General features: G+C 38.7%; 1 protein-coding gene across 2 annotated transcripts in view; it reads left to right on the top strand.

Moving 5' to 3' along the window:
• Positions 1–23246, top strand: part of SLC10A7 (solute carrier family 10 member 7) — a 146488-nt gene that overhangs the window by 90377 nt on the left and 32865 nt on the right. For both annotated transcript variants that reach the window (XM_038134375.1, XM_038134376.1), the window contains exons 6-7: positions 2106–2141; positions 13039–13122. In XM_038134375.1, coding sequence (XP_037990303.1) covers positions 2106–2141; positions 13039–13122 — 120 coding nt within the window. The remainder of the gene's footprint in view (positions 1–2105; positions 2142–13038; positions 13123–23246) is intronic.

Raw genomic sequence — 23246 nt, 5'->3', positions numbered from 1 at the left:
CTTTTTTTGGTAACATGTAAAACCACGCTGAGGCATGAAGCATATAAGAAATAGCTAATGGTGCTGAATCAATGAGTTTGTTCAGGTTCAGAGGAGAGCTGGCTGTGATCTGAAGCTGGCACTGTGCTCTCTTCTCCCTACACTCAGTGCTCAGTAGGAGTATGGGATGCTTTTGGATCACTTCCTGCTCCATCCATGCTCCTCTTCACTTGTGCGAAAGCCTGAAGGTGGAACCCTTCTGCAGTGGTGTTCTGCCATCCCAAAATTAGAGGAGGCTAAGGGAACACTCAAGCACTTGGTAATGTCTGGTAGCATTTGAGGTGTGCAGTGTAGTTCCCAATCAGGAAAGGGGAAGAAGGGCAAGGTCTGGCTCTTGTACTTGTAGCAGCTATCCCTAAAAGCTGGGGTTTGGTCACTCTGATGCAGTGACTGTGTTTTCCCAGCATTACACAGATCTTGCAGTCAGTTCTTTCTCACAGATTCTGCTGTATGCAAGTGTCAATTCAGCCTTTGAGGCCTCCTCCCTTCCCCAACTTTTGTTTCTTTCTCTCCAGCTGCTGTACTTGAACACCTATATTTCTTCATATCTGTTATCTGCATTTTGGTCTAGACCTCCTGTAAATAGCGAGTGACTCCCTGAAGCAATTCTTACTGCTTCTACTTCTCTTTTCAGTCTTTTATGATCTATCTCAATTGTGACATTTGCAAAAAGATAAATTATTATGGATATCTGGGCTGTGGGGCAGTCAGACATGGCATATATTATTTATTTTGAAATATATTTTTAAATTCTGCAGAGGCTTTAAGTTGCACAGCTTAACTATTGCCTCCTTGATCCTTTCTGTCTGCTATAATTTGTGGCATTTATTTGTTGCATTTTGTTTTAGGAACACAATAGGAACCCTCTGTGGCTGATAGTCTATCTGAATCTGTGATTTTTTGTGGACCCAGAAAGTAAATACAAAACTAGTTGTTTCAGGTTTTTTCTATATATTTTTTTCCAAGAGATTGAAGTAAAACCATGTTACTCAAAGTTAAGTGAAAAGTAGGGGACAACAGGGTTTTTTCTTCAGTTGTTTTTCACTTGTAGCTAAATAAAACATAAAATAAGCACCCTTTTAGATAAATGTGAGCATGTTTTGGACCTTTGTCCAAATTTTTTTTAGGAATAAAGTTTGTGAATAGCTGAAATGGTAGCTATTCTTGTGACCTATCTAGATGAAGAATAGTCCTGGTCTAGAGAAGTTCTGAGCCAGCTCTATGAATTAGCATACATTAAATGATGGAATCATTTTATTGAGCAATAATAAAATATTGAAGTCAGATAGAAGGATGATGGGGAATTGCTGTTTGCAGCTATGAAAGTGATGCATGTCATGTTAACTCCCAACCCAAACAATTCATTCTAAGATTTGCTTTCATGAAACTTAAAATCCTCTATTTTGTCCTATCATCCGCTTTAAACCTGTTCCTTGTCAGTGAAGACAACAAATCTTTTTGCTTGCATCTGCCTGGGGGATGTGGAAAACTGAGGTGGTCCTGTGTGATTAAATTAGATGAAAGACTTGCCTTCTACCAGTGAGACATGAAGTCTAATCAAGTGAAATGAGTTTTGAGATCTCAGCTCATTTCCTTGGGGAATATCTGCTTACATTACACAGTCACGACACCTAATTCATCACCGTTGATGCAGCTTCTGCTCAGAAGAGGACCTGGGACTGGGTGCCATGGGACCTGATCAAGTCTCTCCCTAAGGAGGAGTTTCTTAGTGAAGTTAAGATACAGCACACTGAGGGGAGAGCTTTAATATGGGGTTTTTTTGTAAAATAAATGAGCTATATTCTGTATATCAGAATAAATGTATATTTTAGAACAGAGGGACTTAGAGGCAAAAAGGTAAAAAAAGGTACTTAGTACTGAGTGTAGTTTATAAAATGATTGCTGCATAAATGTTAAAGAACATGCTCAATGAAGAGCAAAGCTGAGCTTATTACTTAATTTCTATTATGTTAAATGATGTTTGTGTATTTCCATGTACTAAGCTAAGCAAGTAAAGCTTTTTCTGCCTCCCTGACTAACAGACTGTTTTTGTTTGTTTCTTCCAGGGCATTGTTATAACTCCACTTCTGCTTTTGCTTTTTGTAAGTATCATGATATTAATATATCTTTTACTGGGTAATCTTGCACCTTTTAGACATTATGTTTAAGATCCAAGTTTGGATGGTTTTCACAATGCATAAATAATAAAGAAGATTTTTCTGGTCTATATTTGAAATTAGCTGCCTCCCAGGAAGGCCATCAAAATGTGTCATAGTGTATGCAAACACCACCTACACTTCATTCTAAGATGACCAAAAGCTGTTGCTCTTACAGAAGTGTAAAATCATATGCTGTTAGTCAGGCTGGGTAAAATACAAACACGTGCCAGGTAAGGAGGTAACTTGGTTAGGAGAGCTCTTGGAGAGTTCTCACTTGCAGGATCTGGACAGGATTGCACTGATCTGAAGTGGATGAGAACAACTGGAACAGCACTACTCAGATAAACAGAGCCTTGCTTTTGGGCAATTAAACTCATGGGTATTTTTGTGGTAGAGACAAGACAGATTACTGGAGCCCCTGTGCACCACTAAATGTAATGCTCCTTCCTTCCTGTTAGTTCAATTGTCACCCTTCAGTGAGGGCCTTGGATCCTGGCAGCTTGTGGTAGAGAGAAAGGGAGGAGACCAAGCTTTACCTTCATGTTTTATAAATGCAGTGGAGAGGCTTTTGCAGGTGGGTGGTGGTGTTTAGTAAATCTGGTCAGATAGGAAGTCTTGGTGCTTGAGGATTTGCTGGCATAGCTGGTGTGGTGTGATGCAAGCTGCTGAGAGCTGTGTCTTTGTGAAGAGTAGGGAATATAGGCTGAAGCACTTCCAGAATTTCAAGGGAGACAAGCATTTTCTTTTATGTTTGTCTTACTGATGGCTTTGTATGTAAGTCAGCACACTGGAAAGGGGGGAAGTGGGAAGCTGGCCTGAAACAGTTTGTAAGTGGCATGCAAGGGGTGCACTGTTTATAGCAGGGATGCTTAAGCAACATATGGGTTATATACAAATAAAGCAGTATAAACTGGGATAAATAGTGCTGTGAGAGTGGCAGTAACATCAGCTACTGCCTCAGAATAACTGTGTGGGAAGACTTATTTTACTAGAACAAATTGTAACTCACTGATGTAGCTGTGTTTACACACAAACTGCTTTGACCATATTGTATATATTGATACACACCAGCAAAGCTTTCTCAGTACACCTGGGACCATAGACTTACTGTAGGTTGAAAAAGATAACCTTCCTTTAAAAAAAGACAGGTGTTTTGTTATTCTTGCGCTGAATATGTTGATTCAGGATGGTCTCCCTCACTGTTTTCCAGTCCTCTTCTCTCTTGTATGTAGAAGGTGTTTCTTCCACAGGCATTCATTTAGAGACCTCTGCCCTTGTTTCTAAGTGAAACTCCAGCTCTTTTTACTTTTGCTCACTGGCAGCTTTCCCCATGCTTTACCTCACTGAGTTTGGTGCACTGAATAGTCAAAAGGGGTATTTTCTGCAGAAACTGAGATGTTAAGGAAAGATCTGTATATATTTTCAAGCAAGATAAAGTTCTTTGGTGTCTTTATAGGCAGATAACAAGATATTCTGCCCCACCAATTGCAGTTTTCACTATTACTTCTCAGAGGAGGTGGTAAAACTTCATGTGTACAAGAACAGGAAGGCAAATTATGTCTCTGTTCATCCTACCAGCCCTGGAAACATTTGTATGAGAAGTGTGTAAAATTCCCATTAGTTATTGGGTGGTTTGTAACATGACTTGGACTTGTTCTTCTTGAGGAAGATACACACATGAATTGCTTTGTCATCAGAGTGATAAACAAACTAGTCTGGGCATGAGGGGAGTTACAAGAACTGTGGGGTTTTGTCACAGAGCCCAAAACTTGAGGACTTCTCTTGGGCTATGTAAATATTTAAAACTTCTTGAGGTCTTTGTTGAGGGTTTCACAGATAAAGAGCAGTATTCTGGTCAGCCCTGCAGCACACTTTGCTAAATGAGGTCTGCCTTCTCTGAAGGTTCAGTTTATTCTGTGATAGGTATTTAGGACAGCTGAATGTGCACAACCCAAGTTCCCATGTCGTGTGACAGTCTGTGGTTTGGACTGCTGAAACCCTTTTTTTCATGTGAACCTCTCTAGTTTTTGTCTGAGTTTCCTTGATGCATCTGGCCTGGTGAACACATAGTGGATTCAAGCACACAGTTCACATGTTTTTGTATGCTTGCTTACAACCTGCAGCTTCCTCATTTCATGTGGTACTGTGGAGTTACTGTGCAATGAGAAACATGGACTAGAAAAGTCCGGGTTTCTTTCTCTGAACCATTCAGCGGTTTAGTCTTGCAACTTAGCCTTAATACTTCATTAATACCGGGTGGAATTTTCAACTTCCAAAATAAAACTTCCATTTGTCTCTATAATAACTGAGCTGAGCTGCTGAATGCTATTCATGGGCCTTTCAAATCAACATCATCAACGAATTTTAATTCCTGAATCTGGTACTTGCAAGCATTTACTCTTCCACCGAGTTGTGCTATGATAGTCTGAATGCTCTGTTGCATTAGTGCTCATATTTGTTATTCTCCCCGTGTACAGTGCATAAAATACCTTTAGTGCTGCCAGAAATAAAATACATTGTTGTCTATTAGCTTGTTTTTGTTATATAGCTTAACCTGAGGTAGCAGTTTTTGTTTATATTTTGCCCTGTGTGCACCAGAGAATATAATGTTCTGAGCTGTCTTTTTGTTCATAATTGCCTAGTAATGTAAATATAAATTGTCTAAACAACATTGATAAAGGCATGTTGAAGCTGTAATAAATAATGCATTTAATGCAAATAATTTATCATCTTAAGTGAATGGTGTTGAAGAGGAAGTCAGTTACATTTCTGAAAAGTGTATTTCTGCTATGAAACTTCTGGTGTAAAGCTTACTCAAAATTAATATTCTAAGAGGTTCAGATTAATTTAATGAAGACTTAAATACTGTGCCTGTAATTACTGGACTGAGGATGTATGAGGATGCTTAGCTAAACTTTACAAACTTTATGAAGAATATCTGACTTTGTCACAGATACCTCTGATTAACATTTTGCCTAATTGAATCTTTCTTCCCAGATATGTTAACAATATCAGCATCCTCATGTTAACCCTTGTTATTAACAGTTAATATGCCATATTCCCAGCAAAGATGTTACAAATGGCCAATGTCCCATAAACTGTGTATAACTGGAGCTCATATGTGTAGTGAGCAGAAACAAAGCAAGTTAAATTAGTTTCAAGTTAGCAAGAGGTTATGCTGTTTGATGTTTCTTTGCAGCATTCTGCAATGCTTCGTTAGCAATGATTAGGAGGCTGTGTACCAAAGCGTTCTGAGAGTGAGGCTGCCCATCTCCCTCTTGTCACTTTGCACACTTAGAGAGCAGCAGATTGATCATGACAATTTTTAAAGCAGAAAAAGAAGTTTTGTTTTCTCCAAGGTTAGTTATCAAAGTAGCAGAAGTCTTAAGTGTGTGAATCTACGCACTTCTATTGAAAGCCATCAAAAACGTTAGAGATAAGTCAGTATTTTACATTTTTATATACTTAACATTCTTCCAAAGCATGCCTGCAGAGCAGTTAAAGACCCAATACGAAATTCATGTGTATTTTTAAAGGCACACTTGGCAAGCCCTCTGTGTGACTGTCAGACATTACTCCCCCATTAGCTCCTTTGCCAATAAAACTACCATGACATTTGTGTCAAAATAGAATCTTTCCAAGGCTTTATCAGCTTGCTCCTGTTCTTGATTTCTGAGTTTTTATTTTTGTGTTGGTGTTGTAGTGGTGATGTCATAAGTACTAGAAGGTAGCCCTGCTGAAATAATTCAGGAGTGGACAAGTGAAGGAAATTTGGTGCAAGTAGCACAGAGAAAAGTGAAATAAATAAAGTGAGTGAAATCAGAAGCTGATTTAAATGCTGAAGAGCTTTCACTTGTATTCACAATCTTTAAATTAAAATATGGGTCCAAAAGTTGTTGATACTTCTCAGATTTTTTACCAAGGCTACTCCAGTCCCATTAATTCACATAAATCTGAATTAATTTATTGAAAGGAGCTGTCAGTACCTTTTTGTTTTTAAACAGAACTTCTACACACTACGCCTTGTTTTTCTTCTCAAGCACTTGGTAAATGAGAGTTGATACCAGTCAAACGAATCGTTAAATATGCAAATATCTTAGTAGCTGGAAAGCCTTGGAAGTTGATAAGGAAGTTGCAGCTAATGGATTTCACTGGTATGTGACAAAAGGCTGATTACAGAGGGAGGGGGGAAGGGAGGGGGAGCAGCACAGTACATTAGCTGTTAACAGATCAACTCATTCATGTGGAAGATTTAAAGTGCATTGTTATTTCTACCTGGTTATTTACCTCACTGTTTCCTTTCTTCTTTAATCATTGGGAAAACAAAATTCTCTGATGTGATCCAAACTCTTTACAATTAACTAGAACTTTTCAATGACTGCTGGGAAATATTTACTTAATAATTTTATTGCTTTTTTCACATGCACCTTTTATGGCTTTGTTATTTAAATTGGAACAAGTAACAGAATAATAGGGACCCTTCTTGTTCCTGACTCACACACAAAATACTGTGGGTTTTTCTAGGTGCTTTTCTACATGTTCTTGCTCTTGAGATTTTCATCTATGAACAACTGGGGGAGCCTTTCAAGTGCATAACCTACTCCAACATGGGCAGAAGTTAACAACACATCTTTAATAGGATCATAGAAACAGGCTACCAGGAGAATCCCATCCTGACTCACCCAATCCACCTCTTTTCCATGCTATGCAATTCACCTCAGAACTGAGCATGATCCAACCTAAAAATAAGGATTTTTGCTCTCCCTCCACCCTTGCAGTACTAGAAACTTGTGTCTCTGATGAACAGAAAACTCATTTCCAGTAAGTACTGGTTAAAGATGTGTATGTAATCCATTTGTCTTTGTTGCCAGTGTTATACATCTGAATAGCACTTCTCTGAAATTTATCACTCTAGTTCTGACTTTTTCTTTGCCAGCCTTCAGTCAGCTAGGCCAAACAAGCTATGCATTTCTAATCTTTGAATTCATAAAACAAATCCCTTAATCTGAGGTGTTTTGTGCACGGGCTCCAGTTTTAATTCCTTCTTCAGCCCAGGTAATACAAATCCTGCACAGTTGTGCAATTTGCTTCACCGAGGGCTTATCCAGGCCTCGTGCAATGTCTCAGTATCCCCTATCTCAACTGATTTATTTCTTCTGGTGCATCACAGTTTTCTTTTTCACGGATAAATAATATTCATAGTTCTTAACTACCCTGTATTCACTAATCTATGTCTTTCCAGCTAGTCAGGCCCTTGTTTGCAGCAGAGTTTTTGGATGCTAGTCCTCAAGTCCCTGATCTCCAAGGGTATTAATCTAATTCCCATTTAGGTGTTTCTGGGTTGTAAACTTGATCTTGTTTCTGTACATTAACCCTCCAGATCATTGCACCACAGTTAAGTGGAAGAGTAGCTCTGGTGTATTTCAGATGAAGAATACCTATAGTTATTTTTATAGCTCTATAAATGGCTTTAAAATCCACAGGTGTGTTTGGATTGGCTTGGTATTTAATGTGTCATAGGGGAACCCAAAGGGGATTAGGCATATGTGATCACTTTAACAAGGGAAACCTGAAATATATATTACCATTGCCCAACCTAGGAAATAAAAAAAAGTCAAGATGGTCAACTTTTGTTTTTGCATACTTCTGAATGTGAAACTTTAATTTTTTTTTTTTTTATTTATTTGGCAACAGAACTGGAGAGTATAAATAGATACTTTTTCATTTTTACCAAATAAACTCCCACAGCCACACAAGCATATAGAATATGCAAGAATTTGCAATATATATATATATATATATAGTTATTTAGCACAACTGGGGGATTTAAGTTTAATTTTTAAGAATAATAGTGAAAGATAAAATACATGACTGTCCAAAGCATTGGATACCATCTCTGTTCACCCCTTTGTGAGGCAAGAGACAATTTGCAGTTTTTGACAGGCGTAATTAAAACCTTTATTTTCAAATTTAAATATGTCCTATAGAAACTCCATTCTCAGTGATGTCTCCCCTTCCCTTCCACCCATTCCAGGTGGATTATTTCAGCACCAGTCAATGACTGTGGGTCAGTGGCTGAGAGCTGGCATCTCCTGCACAGCTTCTGTGCCTTTCTGAGATATCCGAGTGCTGTGCGTGTGACTGCCTGTAAAGCGGGGGGGTGGGAAGGACACCCCAGTGACCTGTCAGCTCTGCTTAGATGTTATCTGGGAATGACCTATTTCCACCTCCTACCTGAAATCTGGAGCTGGGCACTGTGGGCACAGGAGGACATCAGCACTCTTCCAAGTGCTCCCTGCTTCCCAGAGCCTCAGCATCATTACTGCCCATGGCAGTTCCCATCACAGCATTTCCATTTCTGGGTTTCTGAGGGACACGTGGTTATTTTTCTGCTGTCCTGTAACATGCTGCCACGACTGGCTCAGGGTAAGGGCTCTGGAGGGAGTCCAAAGTAAGAGAGGGCTTTGTTCAGCTGCTAACTCTTGTTCATTGCCCTTCATCACTAAACTGGATGCCATCCACCTCTTTTCCAAAAGTGCATTGCGTTCTGTGGCCTACCATCCCCAACTGTATGCAAAGGGATTGGGGCATGGGGTTTTCCAGATAGGCCTCTGAGGCAGCTGGATCTGGGCAGGATGAGGGGAACCAGAAGCGGTGACAATACAGCATTGAATGCAAAATTTAAAGGGGGTGTCAGAGTAGCCAGACCTTTCCACCAGAATTTAGAACATAAAAGCTTAAAATTGAATATCTTATGTAAATGAGCAGCCAGTAGTTCTCCTCCCCATCGGTTCTGCCCTCTTTTCACCCTTGCCTCACTTCCTCCTCTGTGCTCAACAACTGGTGACGCTGAAGCTGGTTGATGGTGTGTGAAGAGCACAAAGACACAACCTGAGGAAGCATTAGTTGCAGGAGAGCACTGGGAGGGTGAAAGCTGCCCCAAAGGACAGCCTGCTCCAAAGTGGACGCAATGTGTGCAGCACATGTGTCACTGGGCTGTAATTTGGTGGGACTGGGATGATGTGTTTCTTCTGAGTCCATGGCAGTGCGGATGTGGGAACACTCACTGGGATACCTGCTTGGTCAGCCAGAAAGATGAGAATGGAGTGTCTGGCTTGTGGAGACAGTCTAGTCTGGGAGATGGAATTGTCTTGTTTTTATGCAAGAAAGTTTGGGTTTTACTCTTTTTTTTTTTATCATAGCCAGTTAAATATAGCCTTTTAATTAAGGATAATCCAGTGTTTATACCACAAACTCATAAAGAAACCCACTAAATTATTTGTTGGGTTTTTATAAAACAGGCCGTCTCTTGAGAAGAAAGGCCTTAGACTAAATTAGCAAGAATGCTGCAGGTCAGGTTTGAAGTACTGCATGGTGACAGAATTGTTTGGGAAGATTTGCCTGGAATTATCTTTCTGCTTATCTGAGTTACCCTGCTGAAAACACTCAGATTATTTAAGTAAAAAATATCCTTTGCTAATCAAGAATTTTCAGGGTCTTTTCTTGAATAGTGAGTCCATTAAAGCAGGGATGGTTTATTACTAAACCTTTAACTGAAATGCTGCTCTCCAGAATGATGTGTAACAATCTCTTCACAATATCAGACTTTAAAAAATGTTCCTAAACAAGCATGGACAATATGGTGGCATGAAATTTGTGATTCCTTTTTCATTAAGTGGTGCATTTTATCTTCCATATGTCATTCCAATCAGGTAGGGGTGGGTTTTTTTCAGCTGTAAATCAGCAGTTTGATTTTATGATTTTTTTATGCCAGTTTTTACAGTACATCTGTTTGCCATTGAAGAAAGGTTCATTCTTAGGCATCGAGATTATTATAACAAGGAGGGCAGCCAAAGATAATCAGCCTACTAATAATTTCAGCCTAATAAAATCAGCCTAATACTAACTTCTGTGCAATGCACATCATCTAGATAGTTAGTTCTTAAAAAGAAACTATCATGACAGCTAATGGAGCACAGAGCTTAGATTGATCCAACTAAAACCTGAGCAAAATCCTATTTATTCATTCAGACAGAATATTATTTACATTTTGTAAGTGTGTTTGATTAACATTATATCAAGGTTTTTGTTTCCTCAATTCTCATTTCTCTTTCTCAAAACAAGCATGGCAAACATATCCAAAAGATGGTTCAAAGGAACTCCAGAGCCCAGGCAATGTCTGCGAGTCCATGGGACACTTAGAGTTGTGAGCCTGATGAGTTTTCATGCTACAAATGTTGAGAAGGCCCTGGCCCCACCATTAGCTTTGGGTTCTTTAGTATCTTTGTGGTTAGCCACCGTATGTCTGGGTTAAAATGTCTTTATTTTTTGGTGTGATTAAGAAGTTCATGCCTTCTCTTCAGCCTGTATCTTATCTTCTGTGTCTTTCTCAGGAAATGGATTTAAGGGTAAGGTAATACAAGAGTTGATAGACATAATCAAACAGATAGATTTTGATAAAAAAGTAGCCCACTGAAATTATTGTCAAAATATACAGAAGAGAAACAAAGTTTAGAAGTCTGTTTGAACATGTAGTATCAGTGCCTTTAATTCAGTTTGTAATTATCTAAAAAAAACACAACAAAACAAATAGCAAAAGCCCCACATCCAAAGCAGAACAAATCCTTATATATACACAAAGTGCTTAAAAATTCCCAACAGTTTGATGACACTATGTTTGAAGTAACGTTTTATTAAGCTGGCAAGACTATGCCTTTTTCAGCAGTCTGTTGAATAGTTTTTCATTCCTGACTTAGAAACTGATTATGCATCCACTGAGCATAAAACTTAAAAAGTAGTGAGCAAAGTCCAATCAACATTTTTATGGAAAAGCACAGGAGTCAGTGCCAACATGTTGTAGTTCTGTGAAGCTGCTCAAGTGTCCTGGCTTGCTTAGACTGACTCCTCTGTGGCCCAGGCAGATTTTAAAGTTTAAAAATCTTCACTTTCACTTGAAAAGGCTTCCTGGAATACACAGTAAGTAATGCTTTTAGCTCCTCAGCACATAACAATAAGTCCAAATACCATTTGGAAAACTAAGAACCTTTTAAAATTTCAGAAGCTTCTTACAAGAATTAAAACAACAAGGAGATCGTGAGTGGGATGATGGAGGTCTGTGCTCTCTGTAGGGAAACACTCAGAGTGCCCTGTGTCCCTTGGGAATGTGGCTGCACTGCCAGACTTTGGGTACTTGTGGGTGATATGAATCTTCCTATGCAAGATTTTACTTGTCCCTCTTGACTCTGTGGGAAATTTATGCTCACTCTGCCCTACCTGCAGGCCAAAATTCTCCACTGTGGCATCATCCTCTGGTCCCCTCTCATGTGCCCACATCATTAAAGCTGGAGGTGATGGTGACGAGATGCTCTAATTTGTTAAGTGGTCAGACTGAGTCTTAGCTGATGTTTCCAGTTCAGATAGCACATAGGAAACAGTCAGATCCTGTATGTTCCTCCTGAGACTCTCCACCCAGAATGTATTCAGCAAGGGACATACGAAATCTGAGGCCATTTGCCTGCACCACAAGCTCAGTTTGCCCAGAGCCATCCCCTACAGGTGTGTTCGCCCATTTCCCAAGCAGAGCATGTACAAATGTACAGGTACAAAAAAGCAGCGCCGTGGTACATTTCTGCATAAATTAAAATGCATCAATGTATAGAATTTCTGATTTTTGTGTTCTTCACATTTATGAAGAATCTTGCTTTATGCCAAACCCATTTGTATAGCCATGTGTTGATTTTTCAAGCTAGGTTTATAAAAAGTTACTAGATTGCATGATCACCTTGTCTGTCATGAAGGTAGCTTGGAAAGGAAGGTAAGTGTGAAAAGTATCGTTCATGTGAATGATGTCTGTAGGAATGTTTTAGAAATCAGCATCATTTAGATGGTGCTGAAAAGATTCTGTATTCTGTTGTCATTTTGAGAATCTTTAAAATGAAGCGTAAAATATAAAATACAGTGGATCTGTGAAAACCTTGATGTTGTGTCCTTTGCCTCATTGTGAAGCAAGTGGTTGTCTACGGGAGCTCTGACAATGCTATTCAGTCTCCTTAGTGTATGTTTCTTAATGTGTGTTCCATTACTGTTAAAGAGGTGTGAAATTACATTAAAGGAAACTTTCCAATTACTTAGCTTAAAACAAGTCCAGTCAGAATGTAAAAAATACTGTATGTTTTCCTATGCATTCTAAAGCAGGTTCCAAAAATCCCACTGACTTTGTGCGCTCCTGTTTTCTACCAGCATCTTAAAGAACAATACTTGTAGCATTTACAATAATTGTTAGAGAGATCAACTATTTGAAAACTAAGACTGTCAGTTCAGTTGTCTTAACAAAAGAGTAGTTCTATACTTCTAGTATATTTCTTTTTAGACAGCACTGAAATAAAACATGTGAATGTTTTCTTCACTATTTCATTATTTTCATTTATTTATTGAAATAACTACACTGACTTCTGTTGTTTGATGTTTATATAAATGGTAAAGTAAGTCAAGCTAACTGTTTAGTTAGGAGGATTCACTCCCTGTCTCTTTAGACTATCATCCTACAAATGCTTATATAATTTACTTGGCATATATGTGTAGCAGGTTTTCAATTAAATGAATATTGATGGAAATATTACCCTAAGTTATAAAATAATCAGAGATTGGTTTAGCTCTGTTTTGTGGAACACCGAATGCTTTATTGTGACTTAACTATTAAACATGTGCAGCTACTTCCAGTGCACATAGTTCCCAGTTTATATGTGTAAAATAAAATGCATATTAATGTGTGATATCTGTGTATAAAATTTGCAGATACTAAGAAAAAGTGCAATGTTAATGGTATATCTTTATTTTGTAGCTTGGATCGTCCTCCTCTGTGCCTTTTACATCCATATTCTCGCAGCTGTTTATGACTGTTGTAGTCCCTCTTATTATTGGACAGGTATGTCTTTTAAATATACATTCTTATTTAAAAAAACAAGATAAAGAGAGCTATCTTAAAGACAGACTGGCAACCCGATAAGCTGCCACATAGGAACAGCCTCAGGATAGTGAAGTCTAATATCAGGGAAAAGATGCTACAGTGCTCCCTGGAGCCACATTGATCTTTGTTGAGATTGAGCATCTGTCCCTCACTACCACAAACACATGCTGCTGCAGAGAGAGGAGGGAGCTGGTGAACATAAAGTGGGAAAAATGGCAGCCCAGGCTATGAGAAATTCCAACCCCATACAAATGAGCTTTGAGAATACTGCACGGTCCTTTTGTCACATGCCCTTTGCCTGGGGGTGAAGGAAGTCCTTCCTCCCTGTGTAGTATCTACTAGTAATTACAGGAATAAGAAAAATCTCAACATTAATAAACATATAAAGGCTAAGCGGTCACAAGTTAAGAAATCATCATATTAAGGCTGCTTGAGCCATTTTGCTTATACTTTGCATTAAGGGGTTTAGTTGCACAACCGCAAACTATTTTTATATTACTTCTCTATCATGTTACACTGGGTGGAAGGTATTTGTGAAATGAACAGTTATTCAACATTTAATTTTATACTCATTGTTCATATGTTCACACAAAGCCTTATTTTCCATGGCTTATGATAGAAAACTTCCACTGAATGTAAAAAATGCTAATTGCATGTATAAGGTTTTCTGGGATCCTTGTCTCTGTAGTGTCTGTTTGTTCACAAATGTTAATATTAGTTCTTTTTTCTCCAATGTCATGATGGGAAATCACAATAGTAAGACCAAAATTTGTCATAACTGTTGTTGCTGCTCTTGGACACTAAAACACCATAAGTCTAATTTTTACTTACTTGTAAGTATTTGTTGTTCTAAGGCACTCAGAATGCACAGTGGGAATATCAGTGGGATTTGCAGCTCATTCTAGCATCCAGCTGAACTCCGGGTTCAGCTGGAACCTTCTGAATTTTGTCAGCCTAAAGCAGACTTTGAAATGGAAGGCATGGTTAAAATACAGGCAAATAAAAGCAGAGGCTGTGAAGGAGCACCCTGGACAAGGTTAAGAAAGTCTGTCATTGCCTGTGCTGCATAGAGCAGTCAATCAGTCTTGTATCAAACTATAATTGCGTATTTCAAAATCGGCATGTACTGAAATGTAACAAATTCCTGATGAAGTTTCTTTTGATTAAAAACACACATTGAAGTCTAATAAAGGGACGAGCATGATAAGCATGACAGTAGTTACCCGCATCAGCACCGGTGTAACCTCTCTGCAACCATATCATCTGGAAAATGGCTCTGTGTCTCTGAAGGCTGTGGAACTGCTCTCATGCTTTGAATTAAATGCCAAAGAGTTTCCTTAATAAATAGGACCAAGGGTTGCTGATTAACCTACCTCTGTATTGCGTTCTTACCTCATCAAAATTGAGTGTCCACCAAAAGCAGACAGGCAAAATACTTGAATCCTCTTCTGAAAGGTCCAAACACTGGAAGCTGTTATTTGGAAGCCTTAGGTGGAAATTTCTAGGAAACAAATGCACGACAGCAGATTTAGCAATAAAGTAACCTGTAGCCATGGAGTATCAGCATCTCTGCTGCAATGTAATAAGCCCAAAGATGATGGTAGGTTGCTGGACAAAGTGATGGCAAAATTTCAAGAGAACTTTCATCTGTATATATAATGGAATGTTGCTTTGGAAAGATGTTACAGGAAATTGATATGTCAGCTAATTGGTGGAGTTGGGTGTTCTTTCAGCTGTTAGAAGTGATAAGGCTGAGTATCATTTATGGAGCATTAGGCATACAAAATAAATTATCTGTGTGATCACAAGATGAAAATCAGAATTGCAAGTCGGATTGAGATGGGATTTAGGAGTTCTGATAAAGACTGAAAGAAAAAATACAGAATCTTAAAGCTTGTGTAACCCAATGACAAATTAATAGTTTGGGTTTTTACAAATACACTTCAACAAGAAATAGGATGATTCTTCTTTAAGTCTTTGAAGCAGTTTCTGGAAGTGAAAGATCAACAAAAGTTGATTAAAAGTTGATTCCTCTAAGCATAAAGACTTTGTTTCTGGAGTTACTCCACTTGACTATATCTGTTCAGAGGATGTGGAAGAGAAGAAATGCTAGTGAAAGCTACAGATTAAGAATTGCCAGTAGTTTACAGTGATTGTCTTGATTAGGTAGAGCTGTACAAAGGTAAACCAACCTGCCCGGAGAGGAGTGAATAGAAGCCTTTTCTGAAGGTAGATATCCAAAAGTAATGGGCAGGAGTCAGGGAAGACAACAAGCAAGAAAAGGACTGATACCAAGAGATCCAGTCCTTGCCCTTCATCTGCTCCAGTTAAGTGGGAAGTTCTGCTCTTTGTTCATAGACCACCGCTGACTCATCACTGAGGTGTTGCCCAGCATGTGGCACAGGGACATGTTTGTGAATCACAGGTCACTCACTCTGGGGTCCCAGATGTGTTAGGGGATAATGGCCCACAATTCCTGAATGATGCCTTCAGCAGTTGATTCGAATTTATCATTTCATGCCCACAACATCAATTCTTTACCACATGCAGCCATACTGTTCAGCAGAAAAGTCAGTGGAAGAATGCCTGGTAAGGTGACCTGGTAACAAGGAGCTTGATTTCAAGCTTGAAACCTGCCTGCTTGGAGGATTGCCTCTCCTCAGCCTTCCTAACTCATCTGTGATCAACGGGGGCTTTATGCTCCAACCACATCAGTGTAAAACAGAGGAGGCTGCTTAAAGAAGGCATTCTCCAATGGCTTTCTTTTCCTTTAAAAAAATCTTGCCTCTGGGAAAACCTGTGTTGCCTAAATGCTCATTTCCTGAGCAGGCTGCAGAGCTGGCTGTTTGAGCAGCCTCTGGGATATAAGCAAAGCACATAAAAAGGTGCTTTTAGATTTGTTTTGTTTGGAGTTTTTTGTTTGCTTTATTGCAAAACATATCGAGTTTTGGTTGCTTGGCTGGCTTGTCAGAATTTTTGATGATGGCTGAGAGAAAGAAGTCACAATAGTGTAATTGATGCTCTTTTTTTCTGGTTTTTGAACAGTTTTTTTAGCTTTTTAGGACTACTATTGACAGGAGTCAAACATGATCTTCTAGCTGCTGACACTGAAATGTGTAAAGGGCTGCAGGTATGGGCTCTTCCTCAGGTGGTGGACCATTCTTTAGGGAAAGAAAGAGCTGTTAAAGGAAGAAGATACTATGGTATCAGAAAGGCACTAAATCTCACAGATAGCAGTGATTGATAGATGGTCCCCAATCAGAATCGCTGTGTTCTTTGTCAGAGATGTGCAGGTTGTCTGAACCTAAAAGATGTTGCAGCCTGTGTCCTCAGTGTCCACAGATGTGTTCTGCTAATTGACTGATGTTACTCAAATCAGTATTGATAGTATAATATTGCATTTGTATTTGTAGAGTAATGAATAAGACCCCTCTGACAAGAGATCTCAAAAAGGGACATAATCTATAGTATTTTATAAAGATCTAATTTCCTAAAAGTCTTGAAGATCTGTAGTCGGTAAGAGCTTGTTATTTGTGCATCACTCTTATATACCTCTAAGGGGAATTTGAGAATACTTGTTATACAATAAACATGGTAATAGATATTTCATGGAAAAGATTTTTGAATCTGCTCTGGCAGCTTGAAGTTCTGACTATTTTTTAACTGGATAGCAGTGTCCTGGGTAAGATTGCTGCTCTTGAGCTGTTGTGATTTTGCTACAATCATTGTTTCCCTGTCCATAGATGTTGGTAATACTTTTAGCCATCAAAATGTAAGGTTTTGAGAAATATCCAAGCAGTTTCTTCATGACCAGTTGTGAGATTTAGCTGGAGACTGTTGTTTCTTTGCTTATTTTTTTTTCTTCTGAAGTGACAGATAACAGGAACAGTGAAACCCACTGCAATGTTTCCTTTCCCCTTTTTGCAGACTTTCTCCGTTCCCTACACCTAAGTGCTTATGACAGACTTTTATTTTATATTTTATATTAAAGAGCGATTTATGATTAAATGTTAATGAAATAGAATTTTCACTGTGCTTTCATTATATTCTACTAGTTTGAACATTTTTCAAAGCAGCACACCAAAACCCACTGTTTTCTATGAATAAATAATAAAAAGCTTGTCTGTACATTATCATTCATGCATTCTCTAGTTGCCCCATTGGTAATTTGTCTGCCAGTGTAAAGTGGGCACTTCACATTAAACAGACCTTAACTAAAGCTAAAATTAATGTTGTGATTCTGTGTAGTTCTTCTTCCCAAATCTATAAAATGAAACCAGTTGTACAGAAATCCTCACTGAATCTAGTCACACACAAAAAAAATCTTGATGTCCTACATGTAAAGGATCTTAAGTGCCTTCTGCATCATTGCCCAAAATGTTCCACAGGAGCCCTATCAGCATTTGGGAGCTGTGCTTATCAACACAAGTCTAAAAGGGTGCTATGTTGCAATACAAGTTGTAAGTGAAATTGAACCTAAAAAGCTTAGCAAGGTATTTATTTTTAAAGAATGAGATTTGGAAAGGGGAAGGTAGGTGGCAGTTGATAGGAAGTAGAAAGAACTATTTAACTAAGGTGGAGGAAATAAAAATTAACAGAACTGTTATCAAAAAAAGGGGGGAACCGTGTCAAATCAGTCTCTTCTTGTAAATGAAATCCACATAGAAGGAAACCTTATTCTCTTCAAAGTCCAGGAGAGCTGCAGGGAGGAGAGGTACCCTGAGAGATGAGCTCTCCAGGAGCTTTTTGCAGAGGACCAAAGAAGTGGATAAACAGCCTTCAGAACACACTTCACTCCCTACTAAGACCTGACTCAGCAGGGAGCAGAGCCTCTTTTCCACAGAATGCAAAATATGAAGGAAAGCTACTGGTCCTGCAGACACCCTTCACATTTTTACCATGGTGCACCTGTTTATAAGATTTTAAAACAACACTTGCAAATTACCCCCAACTGTGAAACTTAATTTTGAAAATGGCCTCATGTGGTTTTTATACCTTGCTTTAAAGGTGTATGTGTCAGGATCTACCTCTTGGGAGTAAGCTGACTGACATAATGGAGTAAGATAGGTTTTAGGGGAGTTTGGTAAGTTGAGAGGGAAAAAGCAAGATGCTTATAGAAAAAGATTTTTTTCCCTCAGATTGCAATTTTTTTTTTTTTTTGCACCCTGTCTTCAAAAAACAAACATTAGCTTGCATACTCTGTAGCATAAGGATAGATTTGACGTTTGATGATGTCCTAGGAAAGCAGGTGAACCACCACAAAATCTGAAACCGGGACAGGGTCTGGCTGAGGTGGTGCAAGTTTTGCTTTATAAAAGGTTTTGTGCATTTGAACTGGCAGGCAGACCTTGTATATATGAAGGCTGGTTATGCTATAGAAATCTGTGAATGATGTCCATCTTAGCATCTTATTTCATTTATATTTTTATACAACCCAATTAATCTCTCTTCCATTCCAGGATTTGATTCTTTACACTGGTTTTTACAGCTGCTGTCATCTTAGTTGATTTTCTTTCTTTTTTTTTCCCAATTTTCTCACCTTTTATGTCTTACAGGATTCACTGACCTAGTTCCCAATATTCCCTGCAATTGTCTTTCTTGGTTTACCATCACTATATAAGAAGAGATAAGGAAAAATTACAGGACTGTTGAAAATATCTACCCTGACTCAAGGATTTTCAAAAGAAAATTTTGTATTTTAGACTTCACTGCATAAGTCTGTTGCTATAAGTAGTAGTAATATTAATTAAGAATGAGTTAGGAATCTTACCTTAGAAGATAAATTAAGTAAGGTAACTGCTGCATTTAGATGTGGTGATAATCCAGCAGTTGCAGCTTGTTTGCTCATGTGTTTGAACGCAAGGAAAAGGTGACTTGTGTTTCTTTGTTGAGATGGTAAAGCACCAAGTGTTTTTCCCAGCTATTTAGAAGAACATGCTAATACGCAATAAAGAGGAGCAGAAGTGCAGTAAAACCACTATAAATTCTGTTAAAGAGGAGGTCAGTCCAAAATAATTGGTAGAATTAGGAAAAATCTATTTTACATAATGATGTAAATACCAAGAGAGACTCTTATCTATAATGGAAACAGAAAAGGTGACTTCCTATCCATTTCCTTGAGGTTTTTTGGGTTTGGGTTGTTTAGGTTTTTTGGGTTTTTTTTTTTCAATTCTTGGGTTTAATAGACAAATAAGTTACAGATCTAGATAATTTTTAGGAGATGTACTGCATGACTAATGTCAGAAATTATTCCTTTCCATATAAGGGTGGGGGGGGAAGCTCCTTGTCCTATTTAGCTTAATTAATACTGAACATTAATGTATTACGTTGTTTATTGAATTTTTTAACCTTGTGCGTCCAGCACTTGGGCAGACAGGTATAAACAGTCTAGCTGTATTTTACTGACAGATTTCTCTGGGCATACAGTGTGACTGTTTTCAAGGCACATAATTAGAGAAGTGAACTGTTTTTCTGTAACACACCTTCTGCTATTTTCACGTGTGATCTAATAACAGATGAGCACTGTTTACCTGCTTTCCTGGAACAGCAGATCATGTTTCTTTGCCCAAGGATGTTAAGTGAAATAAGCATTAGAGCAGTGAGCCCGTTTGGTTAGGAAGGTTGGTGTTCAGACAAGAAGGTTATGGCAGGATACGGAGTAGTATGTAGGAAAAATACGGTGGATGTAACTATTCTGGTAGGAGAACTAAATTGAAACGGGGACACTACTGTTAACTCAAGTGTAATTACATTTCTTTGTTGTTAAAAATTAAATCCTGGGCAAGAGGAAAGTTTGAGCCTGAAACTGTGTTTTGAAGCAAATTTGAGCTGATGCCTTTCCAAAACCTTTGGAGGTTGCCAGAATGTCGTCTTTAGGAGGTGGTTGTCTGCTGGACACATTTATGTTCTTTTATTGTCTCACTTTTCTATGAGTTTATCAGGCAGATTATTTATAAAATATCACCTACTCCGAAGTTTTGCTTCTCACTTGCTGGTTTTTTTTCCTCTAAACTGCAGTTTGAGGGAAGGATTCACCTTCATGTTCTTTCATGTGCACTCTCTGGGTCAGCCTTTCCCTGCTCTTTGGGGCTGGCATTTGAATCTACATGAAAATCTTTACAGTGCATCACCACCAGCATCATTGCTGAGCTCAGCCTTGGCCAGGGCTGGATCCATCTGGGAGCTGGCTGGCACTGGCTCCACCAGTCATAGGGGAAGCTTCTGGCAGCTTCTCCCAGAAGCCACCCCTGTTGCCTGCTCCACTACCAAACCTTGCCACAAAACCCAATACATCCCCTTTTTGCTCTTTTCCATCAGTGGGGTGCATCTATTTCGGATACCAGTGGTTTATATTAACATTCAGAAATGACTGTTAGCTTTCACTGTGGTTCAGACAAATGAAGCTTTAGTATCTCAGCCCAGGCTCTGAATGAAAATGTGTGTTTTCTTTCTTGTATTTGTGGGACTTAAAATTATTTCACTACAAATATTCACAACTTTGGGGTTTTTTATAGTTTCCTGTTTGCCCTGAAAACTTATAGAATTGGGTTAAGAATTAAAAGACTTTCAAAGCATCCTTGTCCTGAAGCAACTCTGCCAGGCATGAATAACAAATGGATTGTTTTTCAATCAAAGCGAATCAGCTGACATGAGCTTCTGTAGTGTTATATTTCTCCCATCAAGTTATACAAGAATTTAGGTTGCCTTGAATCAGTGATTATAGGCTGAATTGACCTTTGGAATGACAGGTCATGTTGAACCTGGTGAGAAGATCAAAATGTATGGGATTCTTTGTTAGAGAAGATGTATTTTGTCTGTGTTTTGTGCACATTTTGAATGACACTGGGCTGATTAGACGATTTCCTGAAGCAACAATTTAGTTCTTCAGGGTCTGACTATGTAATTTTTTAAAAAGCACAGTGTGCAGTAAGGAGCTGCACTGGTATTTATGGTTGTTCATTCACAAAAATTCCAGGCTAGATGGAGGATATTTAAAGAAGGTATCACTCCATTGAAAATTCTGAGAAAATACTTGCAGTTTCATTTTTTAAATGTTTTTTATTTCTCTTCTATGTCAGCCAAGGATAAATATATGTATAACGTTATTATTGTCGTGTCTGTTATAATCAGACCCTGAACAGGCACAGGGTTCTAGATTTTGGATTAAATACTTCTACTAGAAATTGTACCATGGTATAATGAACCATCACTTTTCTTTTTCAGCATCTCGTTACTTTCTGTATAAATCTTCTGGAAGGACCATAAATTAATAGGTGGCCTTAAGTAGTTTTTCTTTTTTCCCAATGTGACAATTTAAGGGATAATAGGATTTTTTTAAACTTTGTTAAAAAAACTTGCTCACTTCAGAAGTGAAAGGCTTTGCTTCTAATAATTACAGTCCCAAATTTGCCCAGAATTAGACTAATCTGAACTTCCCATTATATGTCTTTCACATTGCTGTCTGCATGGCTTCACTTTCTTGTGTCTCTTTAATCAGTGCAGTGTCTTATTCCTACCCAGTGGCTGAAGGAGCTCCAGTGGAGGCTCTTTCAGAAGTCTGGCCTTATATTTTTTGTTATTATCTCTCTTTACCATCTGGCAAGTGTGACATTTTAAAGTTCAGTGTTTTCACCGGGGCGTCGAGCATTCCCTTAGATATTTTCCTGCAAATTTGTTATTTTTCATCAGCAGGAAGCCCACAAGTGCTGGGAGGTGAGTGCTGATCTTCAGCCTGCTTAGCTTGGCATGAAGCCCACGTGCCAAAGTTTTAGCGCGCGCCCTGATGGAGTCTCATTGCTGTGGTGACTGGGATAGCTGCTCCCAGGACTTCCCTGCTGAGAGGCTTGCAAACAAGCCAGGAAAGCAGTGAGGAAAACTGAGAGCCATGAGGAAAACCGAGAGCAGCTTGATTCCATGGCTTTGGCGTTTGTTGTGTGAAAGGGTCCTGAGGTAGCATTGGTGATGATGGCCTGATATTGATCTTGAATACCTCTAAGATTTTCTCTGTCGTTAAGCCAATGGTGGTGATGTTTGCTAGTGGCACCACTAAGGGAAGGTCACGAGACACCTTTGGAGCGCTCTGGCAGAAGCGCTTCAGGATCCCGGGCTGTGATTTCCAAAAGAGTGTGGTAACAGAGAACATCAGGAGGCCTCAGGAGAAATTAGGCAAGATAATGTGATTGCTGAAAAATTAACACAAGTTGTACGATAAAAGCTTTAAAAAGTTTTTTTAAACCATATAAAGTAAACAGAAAAACTAAAAGTGACTCCCCAGGCAGGACTAAAATAGATGCATTGTATCTGGTGAGGCTTAGTGCTATGGTATTCAGCATAATTTGAACGTTGAGGTTGCTTTAAAATTTATAGCAGTTTCTAAAAAATTCTTGAAAAACTGCTTCATATTCTGTTTCCTGAAAGTGCAAAAGTTCTGCTAAGTACGGTAGGTTTTCTTGTTTTCATGTGTTAATTCTGCTATTCTAAAAGCGTGCAAATGGCATTTGTCTTTGGATTTACAAAAACTCCAGATATTCAGAGTTTGAATTATTTAAACTCCCACAACACATGCACTTTTGCTTTTCAAGCTTGAGTTATAATTTAATTAAAAACTTCTGGTGCATCGCTAGCTATTTAAATATTAAAATGTTCCATGGATCACTTTCGATTATCTACCGTCATGAAATTCCTGAAGATGTCAGATTTTTAAGATTCCCAAAGTTGCACTTGGAATTGTCTGTTGATGCAAAGGGGACTGTGATAATTACATACATCCATTAGTATCAGCAGAGGAGATAAACTTTGGGGAGGCTTAATGGGCATGTCTCAGTGACAGCTAGCAAAGAACATTTGGCATGATTAAGGATGGATTTGAATGCACTTGAAAATATACTCTCATTATGGACGCCCAGTGGAAGTTGCACTACAAATGTTAAATTCCCCAGAAGAAGAGTTGTGTGGCAGGGAAGCTTTGAAATCCACTGTGGCCGTCATCCAAATTACTCTCTTCTCTTTGTGTCTTTCCGCTGTCAGATTCACTTTGTGATGCTCAACTTGGCTCCCTGCATCTTTGAAAAGAGAGAACCTGT

The sequence above is a fragment of the Motacilla alba genome, chromosome 4, assembly GCF_015832195.1.
Source record: "Motacilla alba alba isolate MOTALB_02 chromosome 4, Motacilla_alba_V1.0_pri, whole genome shotgun sequence".
NCBI classification, from domain to species: domain Eukaryota; kingdom Metazoa; phylum Chordata; class Aves; order Passeriformes; family Motacillidae; genus Motacilla; species Motacilla alba.
The sequence above is the reverse complement of the archived record's forward strand: the minus strand, read 5'-3'. Positions and strand labels throughout refer to the sequence as shown.